This window comes from Callospermophilus lateralis, chromosome 8, assembly GCF_048772815.1.
Source record: "Callospermophilus lateralis isolate mCalLat2 chromosome 8, mCalLat2.hap1, whole genome shotgun sequence".
Lineage (NCBI taxonomy): Eukaryota > Metazoa > Chordata > Mammalia > Rodentia > Sciuridae > Callospermophilus > Callospermophilus lateralis.
This window is the reverse complement of record NC_135312.1, coordinates 118,973,472-118,993,196: the sequence shown is the minus strand read 5'-3', so window position 1 is coordinate 118,993,196 and position 19,725 is coordinate 118,973,472. Positions and strand designations below refer to the sequence as shown.

The following is a 19,725-nucleotide window of genomic DNA, read 5'->3' as shown; positions in this document are numbered from 1 at the left end:
CTGAGGTGGCGTGGCTCTGCCTATCCTGGAAACCACTGCCTGCAGAGATGCTCATCCCTCCCTATCTCAAGGACCTGGGTATCATTCTCCATGGAGCAGTGCTCATATCAGGATGTACTCATATATGTGGCTATGTCCTTTATATTAAAGTATCTGTGGGCCTGTGACAGCACAGTTCATTCAAAGACCAAAAGTAAGAGAGTATGCTAAAAATGTGGTCTTTCTTTTACATAAAATTTGGAACAATCTATTTTTCCATAAACTGATAACCTAAAAAATTACATACAGTTGTATGTATGTATGTACTTTTGTATCCATGGGTTCTTTATCTGTGGCTTCAACCAATCCTGTATTGAAATATTTGGAAAAAACCCTCACTCTGTATTGAAACTGTATAGACTTTTTTCCTTGTCATTATTCTTTAAACAAAAAAAGTATAATAACAATTTACATTGTATTAGGTATTATGAGTAATCTAGATATGGTTTAAATGATACAGGAGGAAGTGCATAGGTTTTATGCAAATACTGGTTCAGGAAGTGCAAGCTTAGACAAGATATAGCAAAGGTGCCATCTTCCCCGGCAGTATGAATGGGGTTTCAGGTGCCATATGTGACAGATTTCTGAATGGGAGCATGTGACAACTGCCTGCATATAAGGGAGAAAGGAGGCAAGAAGAGGGAGGAGGCAAGGCTGTTAGGGGTTTCTAGATGTGGAGATGAGTTGGTGATTGCTAATTCCTAAGAATACAATACACTGGAGGGCGGGTAAGTGCAAGCATATAGGTTTCCTCATTGAAAAACACCATCAAAATACTTCACTACCAAAAAAACCAACCAAACAAACCAAAAAAAAAAAAAAAAAACCAAAACCCTACATATTCCACTTTTTGACTGTCTCCTGTCTCTTTTACTTTATGATTTATGGAATAATTTACTACTGGGCCCCCAAAGAATGAGCAATCTAACAACTTATTCTCTATGAATATTCTTTTATTACATAAATTACATGACCCTATACATAAAAAAATGACTAATTTAGATTTTCTTTGTCCATATGTTTCAAGCCAAGCATTTAATTATTAACAGGACTATTTCCAAGATCCACAGAGAAGAATTATGAGCTCCAAGTTATTAGGTGGAATTATTTTCAGAACCAAAAAAATCAGTATGGAATTAATCTAATGCATCTGTAGCTTAAACTGTGTAGAGATGAGGACAGGTAGATTCAGATATGCCTCTAGAAGGCAAAGCATGCCCCTTATTGATCACATAACTCTCACTTTTCTTTCACTTTTTCAACACAACTTTATGGGGTACCTATGGTCTGGGAATGTAATGGTGGACAAAGCAAATACGGTTCCTGTACTCATGAAGTTTCTAGTCCAGTAGAGGACAGTTAACAAAAGATAAATAGACATTGTGAGAAGGGCCACGAAAAAAAATGAAATAAGGTGCTGCAAAGAATAACCAGGGAATCTGAGTGTAGTTGCAAATATCTGTAATTCCAGTGACTTGGGAGGATCACAAGTTCAAAGCCAGCCTTAGCAGCTTAGCAAGGCACTAAGCAACTCTATCTCAAAAAATAAAAAATATAAAAAAGGGTTGGGGGTGTGGCACAGTGGTAAAATGCCTCTGGGTTCAATCTCTGGTACTAAAAACCAACCAACTAACAAACGAAATTAAAAAAGAGTAACCAGGAAAACATTTCAGGTGGTTCTAAGAAGATCTGAATTACAGTTAAATGAGTGTGATAAGTTGGAGTGGAAGGGTGAGCATAAAGACATTTTTTTTTTTTAAACTCATGATTTAACTCAGGGGTACTTTACCACTGAGCTACACCTCCAGTTATTTTTATTTTGAGACTGTATCTTACTAAGTTGCCTAGGGTTTCACTAAATTGCTGAGGTTGGTCTTGAATTTGTGATTCTCCTGTCAGCTTCCTCCAAGTTGCTGGAATTACAGGTGTGCACCACCATACCTGGCACACAAAGATATTTTAAACAGAAGGAATAGATAGGTACTGGGAAATATGTCCGTAATCCAAGGTACCCAGGACGCTGAGATAGGAAGATCACAAGTTCAAGGACAGCCTGGGAAACTTAGTGAGACCCTGTCTCACAATAAAAATAAAAAGACTAGTAGAGTACCCCTAGGTTCAACCCTTTGTACTGCAAAACAAATAAACAAACAAAAACACCAGAAAAAAATAAGTAGGAGTTGAGGAAAAGCCAGGAAAGCTAGCAATACAAAATATGGCAGAAGCTGAAGAAGATAATATTTATTCAGAATCCCTATTATGTGATCAGCACTGTGGAGAAAATATTTTTTTCATGTATCACTTCAGCAAATGGTGTTTTAAATCGTCATCATTTAAGCTAAAATTAGCCCCCTAAGTATAACATTAAAAAAAAAAAAAGTGCCTATGTAGTAAATTCTGTGGTGCTCTATCCAGAACAATCTCTTCAGGAATAAGGTACTTAATCCCACAGGCTCTGGGAGCAGGGAGCCTGGCTTGGATGAAGGATCTCAGTTGAGGTCCTAGCACAGACCTCAGTGGGGTGGGAGTAAGCAGAAATACTGGTCAGAGTAGAGTATAGAGACCAGGCACCTTAAGGCACTGCAACTCTAAGGGGTCACCCTAGTTCCAGAACTCACCAGGGAACCCATGTAGGCCTTGATAGGAAGATATTAACCCATCTACTTTTTTCACCCCTCAAAAAGTACTTATTCCCCAGGAAACTTCCTGCATAGAAACCTGTCTCAGTTTATTGCCCAGAGAATCTGACCAAAGAGAGAATATAAATACACACACACACACTCTCTCTCTCTCTATATATATATATAATTTTACAAAATATAAATTTATATATATATATGTATATAAATAAATATAAATAATTTTGTATGCAATGTTCCAAAGAGCTGCTTCCTGTTTAATATCTGCAGGCAATTTGATAATGGGAATTGTGATGATGATGATGATGGCGACCTCCACAGAAACCACAGAGCACTCATCTGTGTCAGGCTCTATTCTGGGAACTTTATGTGCATGCTTAGTTCATTTAATCCTCACAACAACATTTTAAGTGACAGGTACTATTAGCATAATATTTAATGAACTATGAACCTAGAGCTAGGGAGGTGAAATGACTGGCCCACGGGCGCACACCAGATGCAAGGCAGAACTGAGTCTGGAATCTAGTCACTCTAGGTCTGAGCTCTCGGTCATCCTGTGCACTGTTTCCCTCAGGCCCACTCATTTCAGTTGGACATTCAATTCTGTTCTCTATTCCTGTGGTTTCCTGTGATTTAACACCACCCGAAATCAACAAACAAAAACCTTGTTTTTAAATTTTTATGCTTATACTTAAATCGAATGCTTATTAGTAATTTGTTATAAGAAGTTAAATAGAAGAACTTCTATTAGTCCTATTAAATAAGAATCTGAAAGGAAATTCTAAGTAGTCTAAGATCCAATTTTAAGATTCATTTCAGTAGTTCTTATATTTAGCTAACTGCAAAGAAGATTAATATTAATTTAAAATTAAAAGATGAGAATATTGTGGTAGATGAAAACTTGTATTTTCATAGCTGTGTATTTTAATTTAGTTGTTTCTTCCACCTCAGTTTCCCTGATATTACAGAAGAATTTACAATCTGATCTTTTAGGGAAATAACAGGTAAAAATTGGAAGACCTTACCTGTCCAATAATGAGAGGAACCACAACAGTCATAAAAAGCTGAGAAAAAATCGATGTAAAAGGCACAGTAGAGGATGAGCCAAGCTGTAAAATTAGAAAATAGGAGTTAGAACTACTCTGAATCAATTATTAAATATTACTGTTAATTAAGTAATGTAATAAATTTCATTTCCACAAATTTCTCTCAGACACCAAATATTTGGTAGATTTCAACAAAGTGAATTACCTCAAATTTTTAAAATTTAAAACAAAATAGACTGTATTTTAATATATAATTGTATTAGTAGATTATGGTTGAGAAAAAATTATTTTGCCATTAATTTTTAATCCCTTCAAATTACTTATTATTAAATACATTTCTAAAAAGTAAGTCATTCTATGTCCATACTGTCATATACCATGACATTTCACCTACAATCAAAATGTATGTGATTTTTTATTTCATCTGTTCATAGACACATAAAAGAAACAAGCATGTCTCATTCTCTTACGATATCTTATTTTTATAAATGAAAAACTTCTAATTTTCCTTGTCTTTCAAGTCGAAGACAATAAATCTCAGAATCCTCAAAATTTATTCTAGCACAAGGTCTAGTAAATGGGAAATCCTAATGCCTAACTTTATTTTACAACTTAAAATTTCAATATCTCTCTCCTAAATTTGTATGTCTTAATATTGTTCCTAACTCCCATTTTTCCTTCTCCTTCATTTTTGGTTGTTTCTTCACAAAATTGCAATCTCAGCTTCATAAAGATTCTACTCCCTGCAGCATAGGAGTGTCGAACTAGGTACACAGTTGCACACGCATATTAGTCTCACCCTCAGGCATTGCTAAGTCTTCCTGTGAACTGCCTCATCTTTTTTAGTACCTCCTCTTGGCTCTCAGATCTCTCTGACAAACAGCAGCCTGCTTCTTTCTTTCTTGAGTCCCGGGCAGCCAGGGTCTCCCAAACCATCAATGGTGCTTTCCTTGGCCCTTGGAACTTCCTTTTTGCCCTTATCCTACAGATCCAATCTCAATTTCATATCGACCTAAGTTCAGTTAACTTAGAAATATCTTTTGGAAAATCATTTTGTGAAAGGACATTGGAGATGACTGAGGGCACAGAATGTCAGATAAAGCAAATAAAATATTTAGATAAATAAAGTTAACAGCTCAGAATGAAATGATGTAAGACCAATGTTTTCATTGATTTCTGATTTTTTACATGAATCATTTACCAAAATCTTTTCTCTATATTGGTGTATTTTATAAAACTGTCACCATCCTCAATCCCCATATACAAGACACAATGACTTAAGGCATCTTGCCCACCAGTGGCCCACACCATTTGATATCAGCTTCAACATTGACCTTTGGCTGTCATTTTCACCCCTAAAACTGTAGCTTCAGTCCTTTCCCTCTGGAACAGATATAAAGTGAAAAATGAATAAAGTCAAGCAGAAAAAATGAAACTGATGAAGGACAGGATTCCTGGAGTGTTGACAGCTACCTGGCTGTTAGCCATTTCTTTTTATGCCAAACTAAAATAGTAAAAGCTAACAATTATACCCTATCTTACAGCAACTATGTCTTTGAAGCACACGGTGCTTAACAAGTATATTTTCTCCATAAATATTAGCCTTACATTTGTTCCTGGAGAAGAACTGAAATAAAGAAAAACATTTCATGACAAATCGAGGCACCACATGAATAGAAAAATAAAATCTTAATGAACCAAGTTTTCAAGTTTAACACCATCCGTCTCAATGCTCTATTCATAAGGTTTACAATGCGTGGAGAGGGGCATGGAATTTAGAGGTATGGTGTTCACATAAGAGTTGACCATTTCTACCTGGACCCTCATGACTCATCTCCTGTATCTCTGGTTCCTCCTTCTACCTCAACCTAAATTTATGTTTTTAAAATTTTTAAATGAATAACATATCAAGCAATATTCCTTCTCTAAGTCCAGTGGAATAAAGAAGAACTAATTTTGACTTTGGCTTTAAAACTATTATGTATTGCATTTATTTTTACTAGTGCCTTTTATTAGTTACACATAACAGTGGGGTTCATGTTGACATATTTATAAATGTATATAACATAGTTTTCTCTACTTTGATTCTTAGTACTTCTTTTTTCCCTCCCCTCTTCCCTCTCACTTGGTCTCCTGCTTCTACTCTACAGATCTCCCTTCTGTTTTCTAGACATCCCCCTTTTTTATTCTTTTTTCTCTCTAGCTTCCCTGTATGACAGAAAATATTCCACACTCAACTTTCTGAGTCTGGTTTATTTCATTTAGCAATGTTATCCAGTTCCATTCTTTCACCAACAAAATTATATAATTCCATTGTTCTTTTTTAAAAAACATTTTTAGTTGAATACGGACACAATACCTTTATTTTATTTATTTTTATGTGGTGCTTAGGATGGAATCCAGTGCCTTACACGGGCTAGGCAAGCGCTCTACCACTGAGCCACAAACCCCAGCCCCATTCATTGTTCTTTATGGCTGAGTAGAATTCTATTGTGTGTGTATATATAAATATCTCTCTCTATATACACACACACACACCACATTTTCTTTATCCCATTAGTTTATTGATGGGTACCTAGGCTGGTCCCATAACTTGGCTATTGTGGATTGTGCTGTTATAAACATTGATGTGCTTGCACCACCACATAATATATCGATTTTAGTTCTTTTGGTAAGTACCAAGGAGTGGGAGAGCTGAGTCATATGATGGTTCCATTCCTAGTCTTTTGAGGAATCACTACTTTCCAAATTAGTTGTACTAATCTTCAGTCCCACCAACAATGTATAAGTATACCCCTTTCTCCACATCCTCAGCAACAGTTATGGTTATTTGTATTCTTCATGATTGTCAGTTTAACTGGGGTAAGATAAAATCTCAGTGTAGTTTGATTTGCATCTCCCTGATTGTTTTAAGCATGCTGAACATTTTTTCATATATTTGTTGGCCATTTGTTTTTCTTCTTTTGAGAAATATCTCTTTAGATACTTTGCCTACTTATTAAGTCATTAGTTTTTAAACTTCTCCATTTATCACATAATAGGCTAATCATGTGCTCAGTGTTCCAAAACTTTATGCTACGAGAAGACAGTGGAACAAGGCAATGGACGGAGGAGGAGGGTGTCCATGACCCCAAGATGCTTCTGACCTCTGACTTACTCGACTGAAAATACAGGTTGGAGCGGCCCTTCTCTGAGTCACTGTCAGATGAGAGATCAGAGTGAGCTACAGATGAAATTAACAGGGTACCCAAAGCCAGATAAGGGATGGTAGGGGGGGTTTCTGGGGAGCAAATCCTTCGGGATGAGTCCCTTAGAAGTGGCACTGAAAGGGGAAACCTCAGGACTGAAGTCTAATTTGGCATAAGTCCTTTCTTTTGAATTGGCCACCAGACCTGTCGCTGTGGTCAGAGTGAAGATGCAGAGGTGCCCTTGGGAAGTTTCTGATGCTGTGAAGTGCCCTGGCATCCAGAAGAAAGAAGAGTGAGCATCTGGCTCAGGGCAGCATATGAGAACATGACTAGCAAAGTACGAGACCTGATTATTTTGTATGCAGGGTTGATCTTAATGAAAGCAGAAGGAAATATGCTGCCTAGGATATTTAGTTCTTCATATTTTAATGAGGAACCAGTTGTGGCTTCTATTGTAAAGACCAGTGGGGCTTGGAAGAAGCATCAATAATTTGCGGGTAAAGTCTGCAGGTTCAGAGTCATCTTGTATTAAGCAAGAGCTCTGGGCTTTACTGAACTACCCTGGCAGATTTCAGTATGCCTCCTACCGCCAAGCCAGACTTTAAGATACAGTGTGTTAAACAAGCAAACCGGTCACTGGCTAATTTCTTACAGGAATGTGGTACTTTAAAGCAGAGGACTCACAAGAAGGTTGGTTTCCTGGTTTTCACATCTTATGCTGAGAAGAAAAGATTTATGAAAACTCGGTCTGTGGGAATTTAGGACCTTGGTGTTCAATCATTTCAGTAGTGACCGTGTGCTGCCCGTTCTCAGGGGATGCTCTCAGCACTGGGATATAACAGTGGACAAAATGTAAAACCCCTCCTCTCAAGGGGCTGTTTTTCATAAAAAGTCAAGGTCTACACACATGGCTGCCCATCCCAAGTACACAGAACTTCTCTCTCTGGAATGTCATTTCCCCACTTACAACTGGCAGGTTTTTAATCTTTCCAAGACTCAGTTTTTAGGAATCTTTTTAAAAAACTTCTCCCAAGATGCTGAATTGCACCTTCCTCTTTTGTGAACCACTGTCCTCTGCATTTCCATTGAACCTCTTGGCATCCTTGGTTGTTCTTGTTTACAAATGGTCTCTCCCTAGAGATGGTATTCTCCTTCAGGTCAGAACACTACTTATTCACAATTTACATCTAGGGCAGTGGTTCGCAAACTCTAGCACATCAGAAACATCCGGAGGGCTAGTTAAAACACAAACACTAATTACATTTGGAAAAATAAGAAGCCAAGGATAGCCAAAGAAATCCTTAGTGAGAAAAATGAAGCAGGAGACATCAATCACAATACCAGACCTTAAATTATATTACAGAGCTATAGTAATAAAAACAGCATGGTATTGGCAACAAATCAGACATGAAGACCAATGCAACAGAACAGAAGACACACACACACACACACACACACACACACACACAAACCACAAAATCATATAAATACACTTATTTCAAACTAGACAAAGGTGCCATAAACATCATTTGAAAATATAGCCTCTTCAGCAAATGGTGTTGGGAAAACTGGAAATCCATTTGTAGTAAGAGTTTAACTCCTATCTCTCATCCTGCACAAAACTCAACTCAAAGTAGATCAAGGACCTATGCATTAGACCAGAGTCCCTATGCCTCTGAGAAGAAAATGTAGGCCCAGCTCTTCACTGTGTCAGCTTAGGAACTGACTTCTTCAACAAGACTTGTAAAGCACAAGAAGTAAAACCAAGAATCAATACATGCAACGGTATCAAATTAAAGAGTTTTTTTATAGCAAAGGAAAAAATTAAGAGTGTGAAGAGAGAGCCTAAAAAATGGGAGAAATCTTTGCCACCTGCACCTTAGATAGAGCATTAATCTACAGGATATTAAAAAAACTAAAAAAAAAAATTAACATCCAAACAAATACTCCAGTCAATAAATGGGCAAAGGAACTAAACAGATACTTCACAGAAGAAGAAACACAATGGTCAACAAATATATGAAAAAAAGTTTAACGTCTCTAGCAATTGCAGAATGAAAATTATCAAGGATGCAAGTAACAACAAATGTTGGCAAGGATATAGGGGAAAAGGTTCACTCATTCACTGCTGGTGGGACTGAAAATCGGTGTAAATACTCTGAAAAGCAGTATGGAGATTCCTTAGAAAACTTGGAACGGAACCACCATTTGACCCAGCTATCCCACTCCTTAGCTATACTCAAAGGACTTAAAATCAGTACACTACAGAACACAGCCACACTGATGTTTATAGCAGCTTAATTCACAATGGATAAAGAAAATGTGAGATATATACACAATGGAATAGTATTCAGCCATATAGAAGAATGACTTTATGACTTTTGTTGATAAATGGATGGATCTGGAGATTATCATGCTAAGTGAAATAAGCCAATCCCCAAAGATCAAAGGCCAAATGTTCTCTTCAAACACACAAAAAGGATGGGAAGGGGGAAGAATAAAAGTTCAGTGAATTAGAGAAAGGGAAATGAAGGAAAGAAAAGCGGGATAGAAAAAGGAAAGATAGTTGAATGAATCTGATGTAACTTTCCTATGTTCATATATGAATGCACCAAAGTGAAACTCCACATCTTATACAGCCACAAAAATAGGATCCTAAATAGAATAAGTTATACTCCGAGTATGTATAATATGTCAAAATATACTCTACTGCCAGGTATATCTAAAAAGAAGGTATAACACACACACACACACACACACACACACACACACACACACACAAATAGCCTGGCCCTATCCTTAAGAGTTTCTGATTCAGAAAGCCTAAGGAGAATGATGGGGGAGGGTAGAATGGTGAGAATTTGCATTTCTAATAAAGGTTCCAGGAGGTGGTGCGGTTAAGCTGAGGTTCACACTTTGAGAACCAGTACTCTAGCACCACATAGTAGGTACTCAATAAATCTGTTAATTAGTGAATGGCTACAATAAGTAGGCTAAAAAAAAAAAAAAAGGAGCTTGACAAGGTTTCCTTTCTATTCTTCCAACTCCATTCAGCTGAGTTACAAAGTTCCACTCAACTCATAGATCTAAGAAAGGATCACACTGGCCTCCCACCCCACTGTGTCCTATAAATACAGCAGCGACATTTTTTGTGCACTTCTATGTGGCAGTCACTGCTTTTCAAGGCTAAATGTGTGTCCAACAGTTTAATATTCAGCAATCCCTTGAGAGAAACTAGTTCCTACCCCCATTTTCATATGAGGCAACAGTGACACAACTTAAACAACTTGGCCTGGGTCATGAAAGTTCGAAGAGACAAAGCCAGGATCTAAATCCAGAAATGTAGTCCAAAGCCCTCACACTTCATCCTACGGCTCCACTGCATATTAATTACAGACGACACAGGCACCAGAAATGAGGAAAGAGACAGAGTGGAAGCCAAAACTGGACTCTCCTCCCCTCACCGATGTGAGAATGGCAGGGGTGGGGGGAGGCGAGGGGGTCTGGGGGAGGCATGCAGGAGCACATGTGTCCATCTGCCTCCATGGGTTGGGGAACAGGTTCCTTTCTCAACTGGGGTTCCTGATCTGAATTACAGGAAGCAGGAGACGATGTGAGTGGCTGTTTTCTCAACACAGCCAAGGAGGGTAGTGACTGGGAGGGCTGGGGTGGGGCAGATGCCTCACAGAGGAGTTAATGCAGTGCACACAGGGGATGCCGTAGGGCATTAGGGCCTCATTTTCTAATCTGGCAGAGAAGGGCTAAGTGGAAGCAGGACTGACTGCCATCAATCCACTCAATTTAGAAATTATTTCATTTGTAAAGAATCGGGGAGTTGAGTCGGTAAATATTATGGGGCCAAACTAACCAGACTCAGGAAGACAAACGAGTGACAATTTCTGATGAAGAGACGCTGACTGTCTGCAGAATCACACTTATCAACCAGCAGTTAGAAAACAGATGGTGCGTTTTAAATCACTCCTGTAAGTGAGCTGACCTGTAAACTGTCATTAATGCGCAGGGTCTTCACTGGCTCTGCTGTGTAATCAGCCTTTTATCTCCTATCAGGGAAATCCATTAGCCACAGGCAACGCCACTATTTGTGTCTCTTCTCAGCTATTAAAACATTATTGTATTAAATAATTCACCCTTGATGATTGGCCTTCACTTTCATTAGCATCATATTCAGGGGAAAATAAGAATAGATATTTACAGTTTATACCATAGAACGATGAACATGAAACCTCTCTGGCTAGAAAATCAGGAAGCAGCAGCTTCAGACATAGAACAGGATTGTTCCTTTCCCACCCCATTTCCATTCTTCCCACACAGCCAAGAACCCCAGCCCTGGGGGAAGGAGGACAGGGAGGGACAAGCTGTCTATCCATCTAACTCTTGCACCTGCTTTCTTCAGACACACTCAGACTCATGTCTCCTTCCTGTTCCCAAACCAAGCATTTAGACAGGAGAAGGGAGAGTCTTGCAAATCTTTCCAGAATTCTGCCTTTCCCCATGAACTACGGTTCTGTCTTTCCTTCATTCCCTGGGACCCTTCTCTCACAGGGATACCTGCAAACTAAGTTGACTACTTACACACAATTGATGAGTCACTTGTATATCAGGTGACAGACTCAATGTGAAAATGATGACAACTTTATCAACTTAGGAAAAATGGTGGTTATATAGTCATAATGATTCAGTTGCTTGCATCAACTTAAAATTGGGTTATTGCATAGAAGGAGTATTTAAGTAGAAGAATTGCTCTTTTTCTAGCTAAATGGTCTTTTTTTCTTCTCTGAGAAATCAAGAACAAAATAGGTTTTAATGACTTTTTTAAAGATAAAAATTATATAGAACATGGCTTCACTTTTGTTTATATGCAAATGTATACTTTCTATTTTATTGAGGTATAACTGATAATATCACATAATTCAAGGTATATGACATGAGGCTTTGATAATATGTAAACTGTGAAATATTCACCCCAGTCAAACTATTTAACATATCTATCATCTCATCTAGTTTGCTTTTTATTTATTTGGTGAGAATACTTAAGATCTACTGTTAACAAATTTTAATTGTGCAATAAATGATTACTAACTAAAGTATCAAGCTGAAATGCCACAAGGTGTCTAGAACTTATTCATTTTACAATGGCAACTTTTTTCTTTAAGTATTTTTATTAGTTATTGATGGATCTTTATTTATTTATTTGCTTATATGTGGTGCTGAGAATCGAACCCAGTGCCTCACACATGCTATGTAAGCACTCTATCACTGAGCCACAACCCCAGCTCTACAGCGGCACCTTGGTACCTAGTTCTCCTGCCCCAAACCCTGTACCTCTCTTCTACTAAGTTTCTATGAGTTTGATTTTTTTAGATTGTTCATATTAAGTGAGATCATGCAGCATGCAGTATTTGTCTTTCTGGCTTATTTAATTTAACTTAAAATCCTCCAGCTTCATACGTGTTGTAAAACACGTAAAATACTAGTTTAAAATGTAAGATGAAAAGATTATCTTCCAATAATTTTGATAGAAACTTTTTTTTCCCCCAGTGCCGGGGGTGGAACTTAGGGCCCAGTGGATACTTAAAATCTCATTCTACCATTGAGCTATGCCCCAGCCCTGATGGAAACTTAATGGTCACGGTCATGGATTCGGGTTACAATAAACTGTAAACCGGCTTTTTCTAACATAAAGAGGGCAGCTTCCAGGACATGAAGAGCAGAGGCAGATATACACAGAGGTGTCTAGGAACAAATTTTGCTCCGTATTCCCTGACAAAAGGCTTGATCTTGTCAATCTGGAGTTTGTTTTGGGAACCAAAGAGCTTGCTCAATTTAGAGCTTGCTTGCCCAATTTACTCCCTCAAATAGAACAAATGCTTACGTTCCTCTAGGAGGGTGCTCAAGACTTGGTAACCAACAGGTTTGCAGTGGCTCCCATTCTGGCAAGGCCCTACGCCCCCCCCAGAGCTGGTGCTAGAGGGGGACCAAAGGGCAAGGGAGAAGGAGGCTAAGAGAGAGCTGCCGCCAGCTCATTTTGTGTCTCCACCTCACTCCTGTTAGGTCGCAGGAGTTTCAAGCCAGCAATGAAATTGATATCTCTGGTCACTACTCCTTAAGAGGGGAGGGAGTTGATCAATGTCACCTCTAATGCGTTTGAAAGTTACTTAGAAGGCTTCTCCTTGCATTCCCTCCAATTATGGGTCAGTAAGGTGGGGAGCCCTGGCACAAGCATTTATTAAATTTACCACTGGTTATTGTTCTTCACTAAATTCTGAGAACAACCTCTCTGTGATTTACACATGCAGTAAGAAGACAAGCTATTAAGGGACTCCAAGAGGAGAAGATTCATCTTCACTTTCTTTAGGAACAAACACTCTGGGCTAGAGGCTGAGAAACTGGCTCCTCTGAGGAGCAACTGGGGCAACCAAATGGCTAGTTCCTCTTTGAGTGCTTTATGTTTACTTGTAACATTTTATGTATCTCACACACATGTGACCATCAATTATGCAACCATAATTGAGAACACAGTATAAAAAATAATCCCCATATTATACATGACATTAATGGCTGTATATATTACTTTTGTTGATGGTGATGCAATTAGAAATTTTTAATCACAGGCAGCCAATTACCAGGGAAATAATTGTTGATTATAGATTCAAAGGCCACCCCTGATCTTTCTGATCCAGACCTCTCCCTTCTATGAATTTCTGTTAAACTTAGTCTGAATGACAGTTTAACAGTTACTTTTTTCTCTAAATTCTTCCCATATTCTTTATTCCTGTTTACCCACAATAAGCAATAATTATGCCTCATTCTTCTTTGTCTCCCACATTACTTAGATTACAGATGTTTAAGAAACAGTAATTGAATGCTGATAATATATCTTAAAAAGAAACTGTGTCTCCCTGAAGGCAGGCTTTGAGGAATAACCTAGAAGGATCATTCAAGGAGAGGAAGCCCAGGGTAAAAAGGTCTTGTGTTCTTTACCAACTTTACAACTAAAGTTAGTCTCAAGTTATGTAATCTTCTTGGACCTCTGTTTTCTCATACAAAGTGAGGATAACACCAACCTTTAAAGGTAGTTGGTTTGTTACATGGGCCTATGCATAAAATACACATAATAGCTACTCAATAAACATTACCTTTCTCACCCATCCTGGAAAAACAAGGTGTTGTATGCAGTGTTGTGACCATGCAAGTCTACTGGACTTAAGAACTGCTGAAATGGAAACTAACTGAAGAGACAGGCAGGTCAGGGGGACGGGCAGCCTGGAAAGAGGCTGGTGTGTATGCATTGTGTGTATATGTATTGGTGTACATGTACACATTTGTATGTGTGTATATACGTCTAATTACCACAGTGCCTTATAAATACCTATCTACTTGACTAGGGGCCAAGTTATAAGAGATTGATCGACACAGCAGCATAGCCAGTAGCTAGTGGTGCCCCCATTTACTTAAGGGGTACTTACATGATACCGAATGGGTAAGCATGTAGGTAAATGCCAAATATCCAAATATCCCCTACGTAGGAAAATGGTGTCACCTATAAACTCTGAGGATACTGGCTTTCAATAGTGGTCAAAGTTTGGACCCTAGTTTCAAGAGGTATTGAAGTTTAATTGACCTTGATGGCTGGGAAGAGCAGAGGTAAGGCTTTCCATAGTACAAGCATTAAGTGTTACTGATCTTCCTGTGCCAAGCATGAACTTATTTGAATAAAATGGTGGTCTGCAAAACTTTGGAGCTTGGGACCATAACAACATAATCCAATATATGGTTTCCTTCAATCACAATTCTGTGGGATTAGAGAGACTTGTTTTTATGGTTTGAACAGTCATCTTTGTGCTTCTTTACCTTAACTTTCAAGGGGAGTAAGATAAAAGATTAGACATTGCTTCCTTACATTCCTCTTCTTAGGGTCTGCCTCATGTGGCTGGAAGAAGTTGTGAAGTAGTTACTGTGGAGACTTCAGGGGAACAGGAGCCCATAAGGGGGCTTCACTCCGCCCGATGATGGCCCTGGCACTGCTGACCAGAATTAAAACCCAACAGCCTGACTTCACAGCTGAGCTGCTTCACCCAGCACGGGGGCCTCATCCTCCTAAACATCACACCACTACTTTTAAGTTTTATAGTCTCTCTCCTTCAGTCTTCTCTATTATATGCTGCTGAATAAAGAGCATAATAATGGCTGCTAAACATACTGTTAGTGATAAACCACATCAAAGGAAAGGAAAGAGATGCAAGTTTAAGTGATGTTAGACATAGCAGAAAATCAGAACTATCCCAAGAAAAAATCTGAGGCAAGCAGGAGATCCCTTGAGAAACATTAGCAGTTTCTATCACCGTTCCCTGCTCCTCAAATTAAAATGTTTCTTTCGGCCTGAAATTCATGCAAAGGACCACCTTCTACTTAATGAAATGTTTTGTATTTAATAATTTCCTTTGAAATATGATGATACTGGGGATACTTAGAATTTCTACCTTGACTTTTAATTATCTGTGTCCATATCCTAGTTCTTTTTTAAACCATAAGCTCTTTCAGGGAAGGGTCAGTGTTACAGTTTAGATATGTGGTTCCCCCAAAAGCTCATGTGTGAGGCAGTGAAAAAAATTTCAGAGATGAAGTGATTGGGTTATGATGAGAGCATTAATCCACTTGAACAGATTAACTGGGTGGTAAGTAGGTAGGGTGTGGCTAGAAAAAGCGGGTAACTGGAGGAATGCCTTTGGGGTACATATTTTGTCCCTTGTCTAGACTGTTCATCTCACTTTGCTTCCTGGTGCCATGTCCTGAGCTGCCTTCCTCCACCATACTCTTCTGCCCTGATGTTCTGCCTCACCTTGGGCCCAGAATAATGGAGCAATGGAACCAGCTATCCTTTGGATGAAACTGCTGAAACTGTGAGCTCCAAAGAAACTTCCTCCTCTAACTGTTCTTATAAGGTCTTTTGGTCACAGAGGCAAAAACAAAACAAAACAAAACAAAACAAAAAAACCTAACTAAAATAATCAGTGTCAGATTATCTTTGTAATACTCAAATACTAGGTGTTTTGTTTCATAATATTGAAAAAAGTAATTTGTTTTTCAGAGCAAATAAAAGATTTCATGAGTATGGCTGTGATCTAACCTCCTAACTATTTATTTATTTACCATTTGGATCATTCTAGTTATTAATTACTCAATCACCTTTCTACTGCCCTCCTTCCAGCAAATATTTATTGAATACCTGGCACTGGAGGTAAGGTCATGAATAAGACATGCATGATTCCTAGTCCAATAGAAGCTAAATCTTATGAACACTTACCACTTATAATATTATTTCATAAGGAAAATGACTAAAAAAATTTCAAGTAGTAAATTTATATGTGCAGTTTTTAAAGCTGACAAGGTCTTAATTAACCCCCAAGACAAATTTCATGGACTGAGGTATTTGTATTCACAAAATAAATAAAGGCACTGGTTGCCCTTGCCCAAGTCAGATAACAGTTAATGTGCATGAAAATGCTTTGGGCTCTGGGTCTGCTACGATCTGAATGTTACCATGCCCTACAACAAGTTCACAAGTTGAACCCCCACCCCATTAAGAGGTAAGCTTTGTGGAGGGGAGTAGGTCCCGACTGCTGCCCTTATGAATGGGATTAGTATTCCTATAAAGGAGACCCTAGGGAGCCAGGTGGCTCTTTCCATCACACGGGGATACAGCAAAAAGGAGCCATCTATGAACCAAAAGCATGCCTTCGCCACATAAAGAATCTGCCGTGATCTTGAACTTTCCAGGCTTCAGAAGCATGAGAAATTAATATCTGTTGTTTGTAAAGTCACCTGGTTTATGGTATTTTGTTACAGCAGCCTGAATACACTAAGACAGGATCTTAGGAATAAAAGGTAATATTTCAGGAAAAGTTTCATTGTTCTTCCTGTGACTGTGATACCCATAGTAGAATCATTTACATATATGATTATAAGATTATAGATTATACATGGTTATAGAATCTTATGGTTTAAAATTCAGCCCATCACCAAGGTCTGAAGCGGTAGAACTATTGCTGCATTCCAGATGAGAGGAACCTGGGTGTCCTTCTTGGAATTATTTTCTGTTTTTCTCTATGAAGTGGGAAATTTAAGTAGCTAACATCTGCATGGTTATAACATGCTTCCACATACATTTACTCACTACTTCTTATCATAATTTTCAATTTACAGAGGTAAAATCTGAGACCAAGAAAGGTAAAGAAGATTATAATTATATAACTGGTATTTACTGCAAATTAAACCAAAATTTTATGCTTTGTCACTTTACTGTGCCACCTCTCTACAAATAGAAAATAACAGAAACAGTTCTTGGAAAGGCCCACAATGACCACTATCTTGTTTAAACCAATAGCTGCTTCTCAAACTTCATTTATTTCAACTATTAGCAGCATTTGAAGTAGTTGATCATTGCCCCCCTTTTGAAATACATTCTCAGCTAGACTTCTGGAATATCAAAATCTCTTGGTGTTCCTTCTTGGCAAATTGGCCATTCCTTGGCTTTCCTTGCTGTTCTCTTGATATAGTAATGCTCTAGGCCTTGAACTCTTGTATCTTCCTTTTCTATTCTCCATTTGCTTCTAGTCTAACTTAAAATCCACCTCAGTGCTGACCTCTCAAAGTGAATATCTCTAGTTCAGACTCCCCTTGGATTCCAGACTCACACTGTCAATTGCTGACCTGAGGTCTCTACCTAGCTGTCTAAAAGGCAGCTAGTCTGAACACAGTGAATACTGAACTCTATATAGAGTTTCTTCAACCTGGCCAACCTTACAGTTTTCCCTGTCTTAGTAAATAGCAACTAAATTCTTCAATTGCTGTGGCTTGGAGTCTTCCTGACTCTTCTCTCTCTCATAACCTTCGTTCAGTCTCAGTTCTACTTTCAAGTTCTATTTCCAACTACTTCCCACCACATTTATCCAATCACTCTAGTGCAAGCTAATAGTATCTCTTGTTATGATACTGAAATATCTATCTAATGGTCTTCCTGCCTCCACACTCATCCCTTTACAATCTATTCTCAACCCAGCATCTAGAATCATCCTTTTAAAAAGTATATGTCAGAACATGCCATTCCCTTGGTCAAACTCACATACTAGCTTCCTGTTAATACAATCCCAGTGAAGTACTGGGACTGGCTATCCTCAGAGTCTTAACATTTGCTCTTGGCTCAGCCTGGATTTCCCACCCTGGGTATCCACATGGCTCCCTCCTTCACTTTCATCAGGTCTAACCAAATGTCATTTCAAGAGAGACACCTTTGCTGAATCATCCTTTTAAAAGGTATGCCAGAACATGCAGTTCCCTTCATCAAAACCCATTTAATAATATCCCGTTTCTCTCAAATTAAAATTGCAAGTCCTTACAAAGGACTTTGAGGTTCTATATCATTTGGCCCCTCCCATGCCTCTGACATCAGAAGACTCACTCCTTTTTCTCCGCCAGGTCTTTGCTCAAATATCCCTTTCACAGAGAGTCAGAACTTGACCATCCTAATTAAAATAGCAACCTTCTCCCTGACTCCACCCTGGCATTTCTTTTTTCCCTTCCTTACTTTATTTTCTCTGCAGCACTTAGCATCCACCTTCCACACTGTATTTCTATTTGGCTGTTTCTTTCCATTTTTGCATGTAACTTCCATGAGAGCAGAGACATCCTTTTTTATCCTCTTTTTGCTCATTGCTATATCGTGGCACCCAGGAAAGTGCCTGGAGAAGGAAGAACTCAATATAGATGGGGGGATGCAGCTCAGTAGTAGACTGCTTGCCTAGCATGTGTAAGGTCCCGGGTTCCATTCCTAGTACTGAAGGGGGGGAAAAAGAATTCAATACATAGATTGAACAGGTGATGAACAGGTTTAAATAACTTAAATAAAAATTTATAAAGAATGCACAGAGAGGTTGAGGCTGTGGCTCAGTGGTAGCGCGCTTGTCTGACAAGTGTGATGCACTGGGTTCCATTCTCAGCACCTCATATCAATAAATAAAATAAAGGTCTATCAACAACTTTAAAAAATATTTTAAAAAATGTACAGAAATAGAGTTCAGATAGAAAAAAGTGAGGTTTAATTTTTAAGATGAGTGCTTCTATGCTAATGGAAATGACCCAGAAGAAAGAGAAAATTTGATGATGTAGAAGAAAGAGAAATCTATATGATTTATATCACTAAGTGAGCAAGAAGAGATAGCATTACTAAAGGGACTGGCCTTAGATGAGAGTAAAAACAGTTTATCTATGAAAACAGGAGAGGTGGCAAAGAATATGACTAATGAATGCAGGTAGGTGGGACTTGTCAATTTCCTCTGATTGCTTCTCATTTCCTTATCATTTAATTTCCTTTCAGCATTAGTTGATACAAAAAGAGAGACATTAGAGATTTGAGAGGCAAAGAGAACGTGTGAAATAATTCTCCAGAGTAGAAAAGTGAATGGATTAGGGGAAGGTAGCATGAGTACCAGGCTCACTACAAGTCAGCTGTCATGAATTTGAAATGAGACCAGTGTCATGGTAGTGTTTGTGTCAGGGTGTTCAGGTACACATGTGGGAAGAGGTAGAACTGAATTGCAGCAGGCTTAGTACTTTGCCAGGTAAATATTAAGCCCTGGGATGAGCAAGATTGTTGATGGTACACTATAAGAAAGGAATTGTACTGAGGGTCCATGGGATCTGGGCTGCCTAAGATGAGATACGAGGGCATCATGGTGAGGGTAGGCAGGGATGGGTCAAGGAATTATAAGGTGACAAGGTAAATGATCTCACCAT

The 19,725-nt window shown here is 38.5% G+C and overlaps 1 protein-coding gene across 1 annotated transcript in view; it reads right to left on the bottom strand.

Moving 5' to 3' along the window:
* The window catches only part of Slc10a7 (solute carrier family 10 member 7), a 240,798-nt gene that overhangs the window by 46,053 nt on the left and 175,020 nt on the right, over positions 1-19,725 (bottom strand). Inside the window, exon 7 of the mRNA XM_076864330.2 lies at positions 3,704-3,787. Coding sequence (XP_076720445.1) covers positions 3,704-3,787 — 84 coding nt within the window. The remainder of the gene's footprint in view (positions 1-3,703; positions 3,788-19,725) is intronic.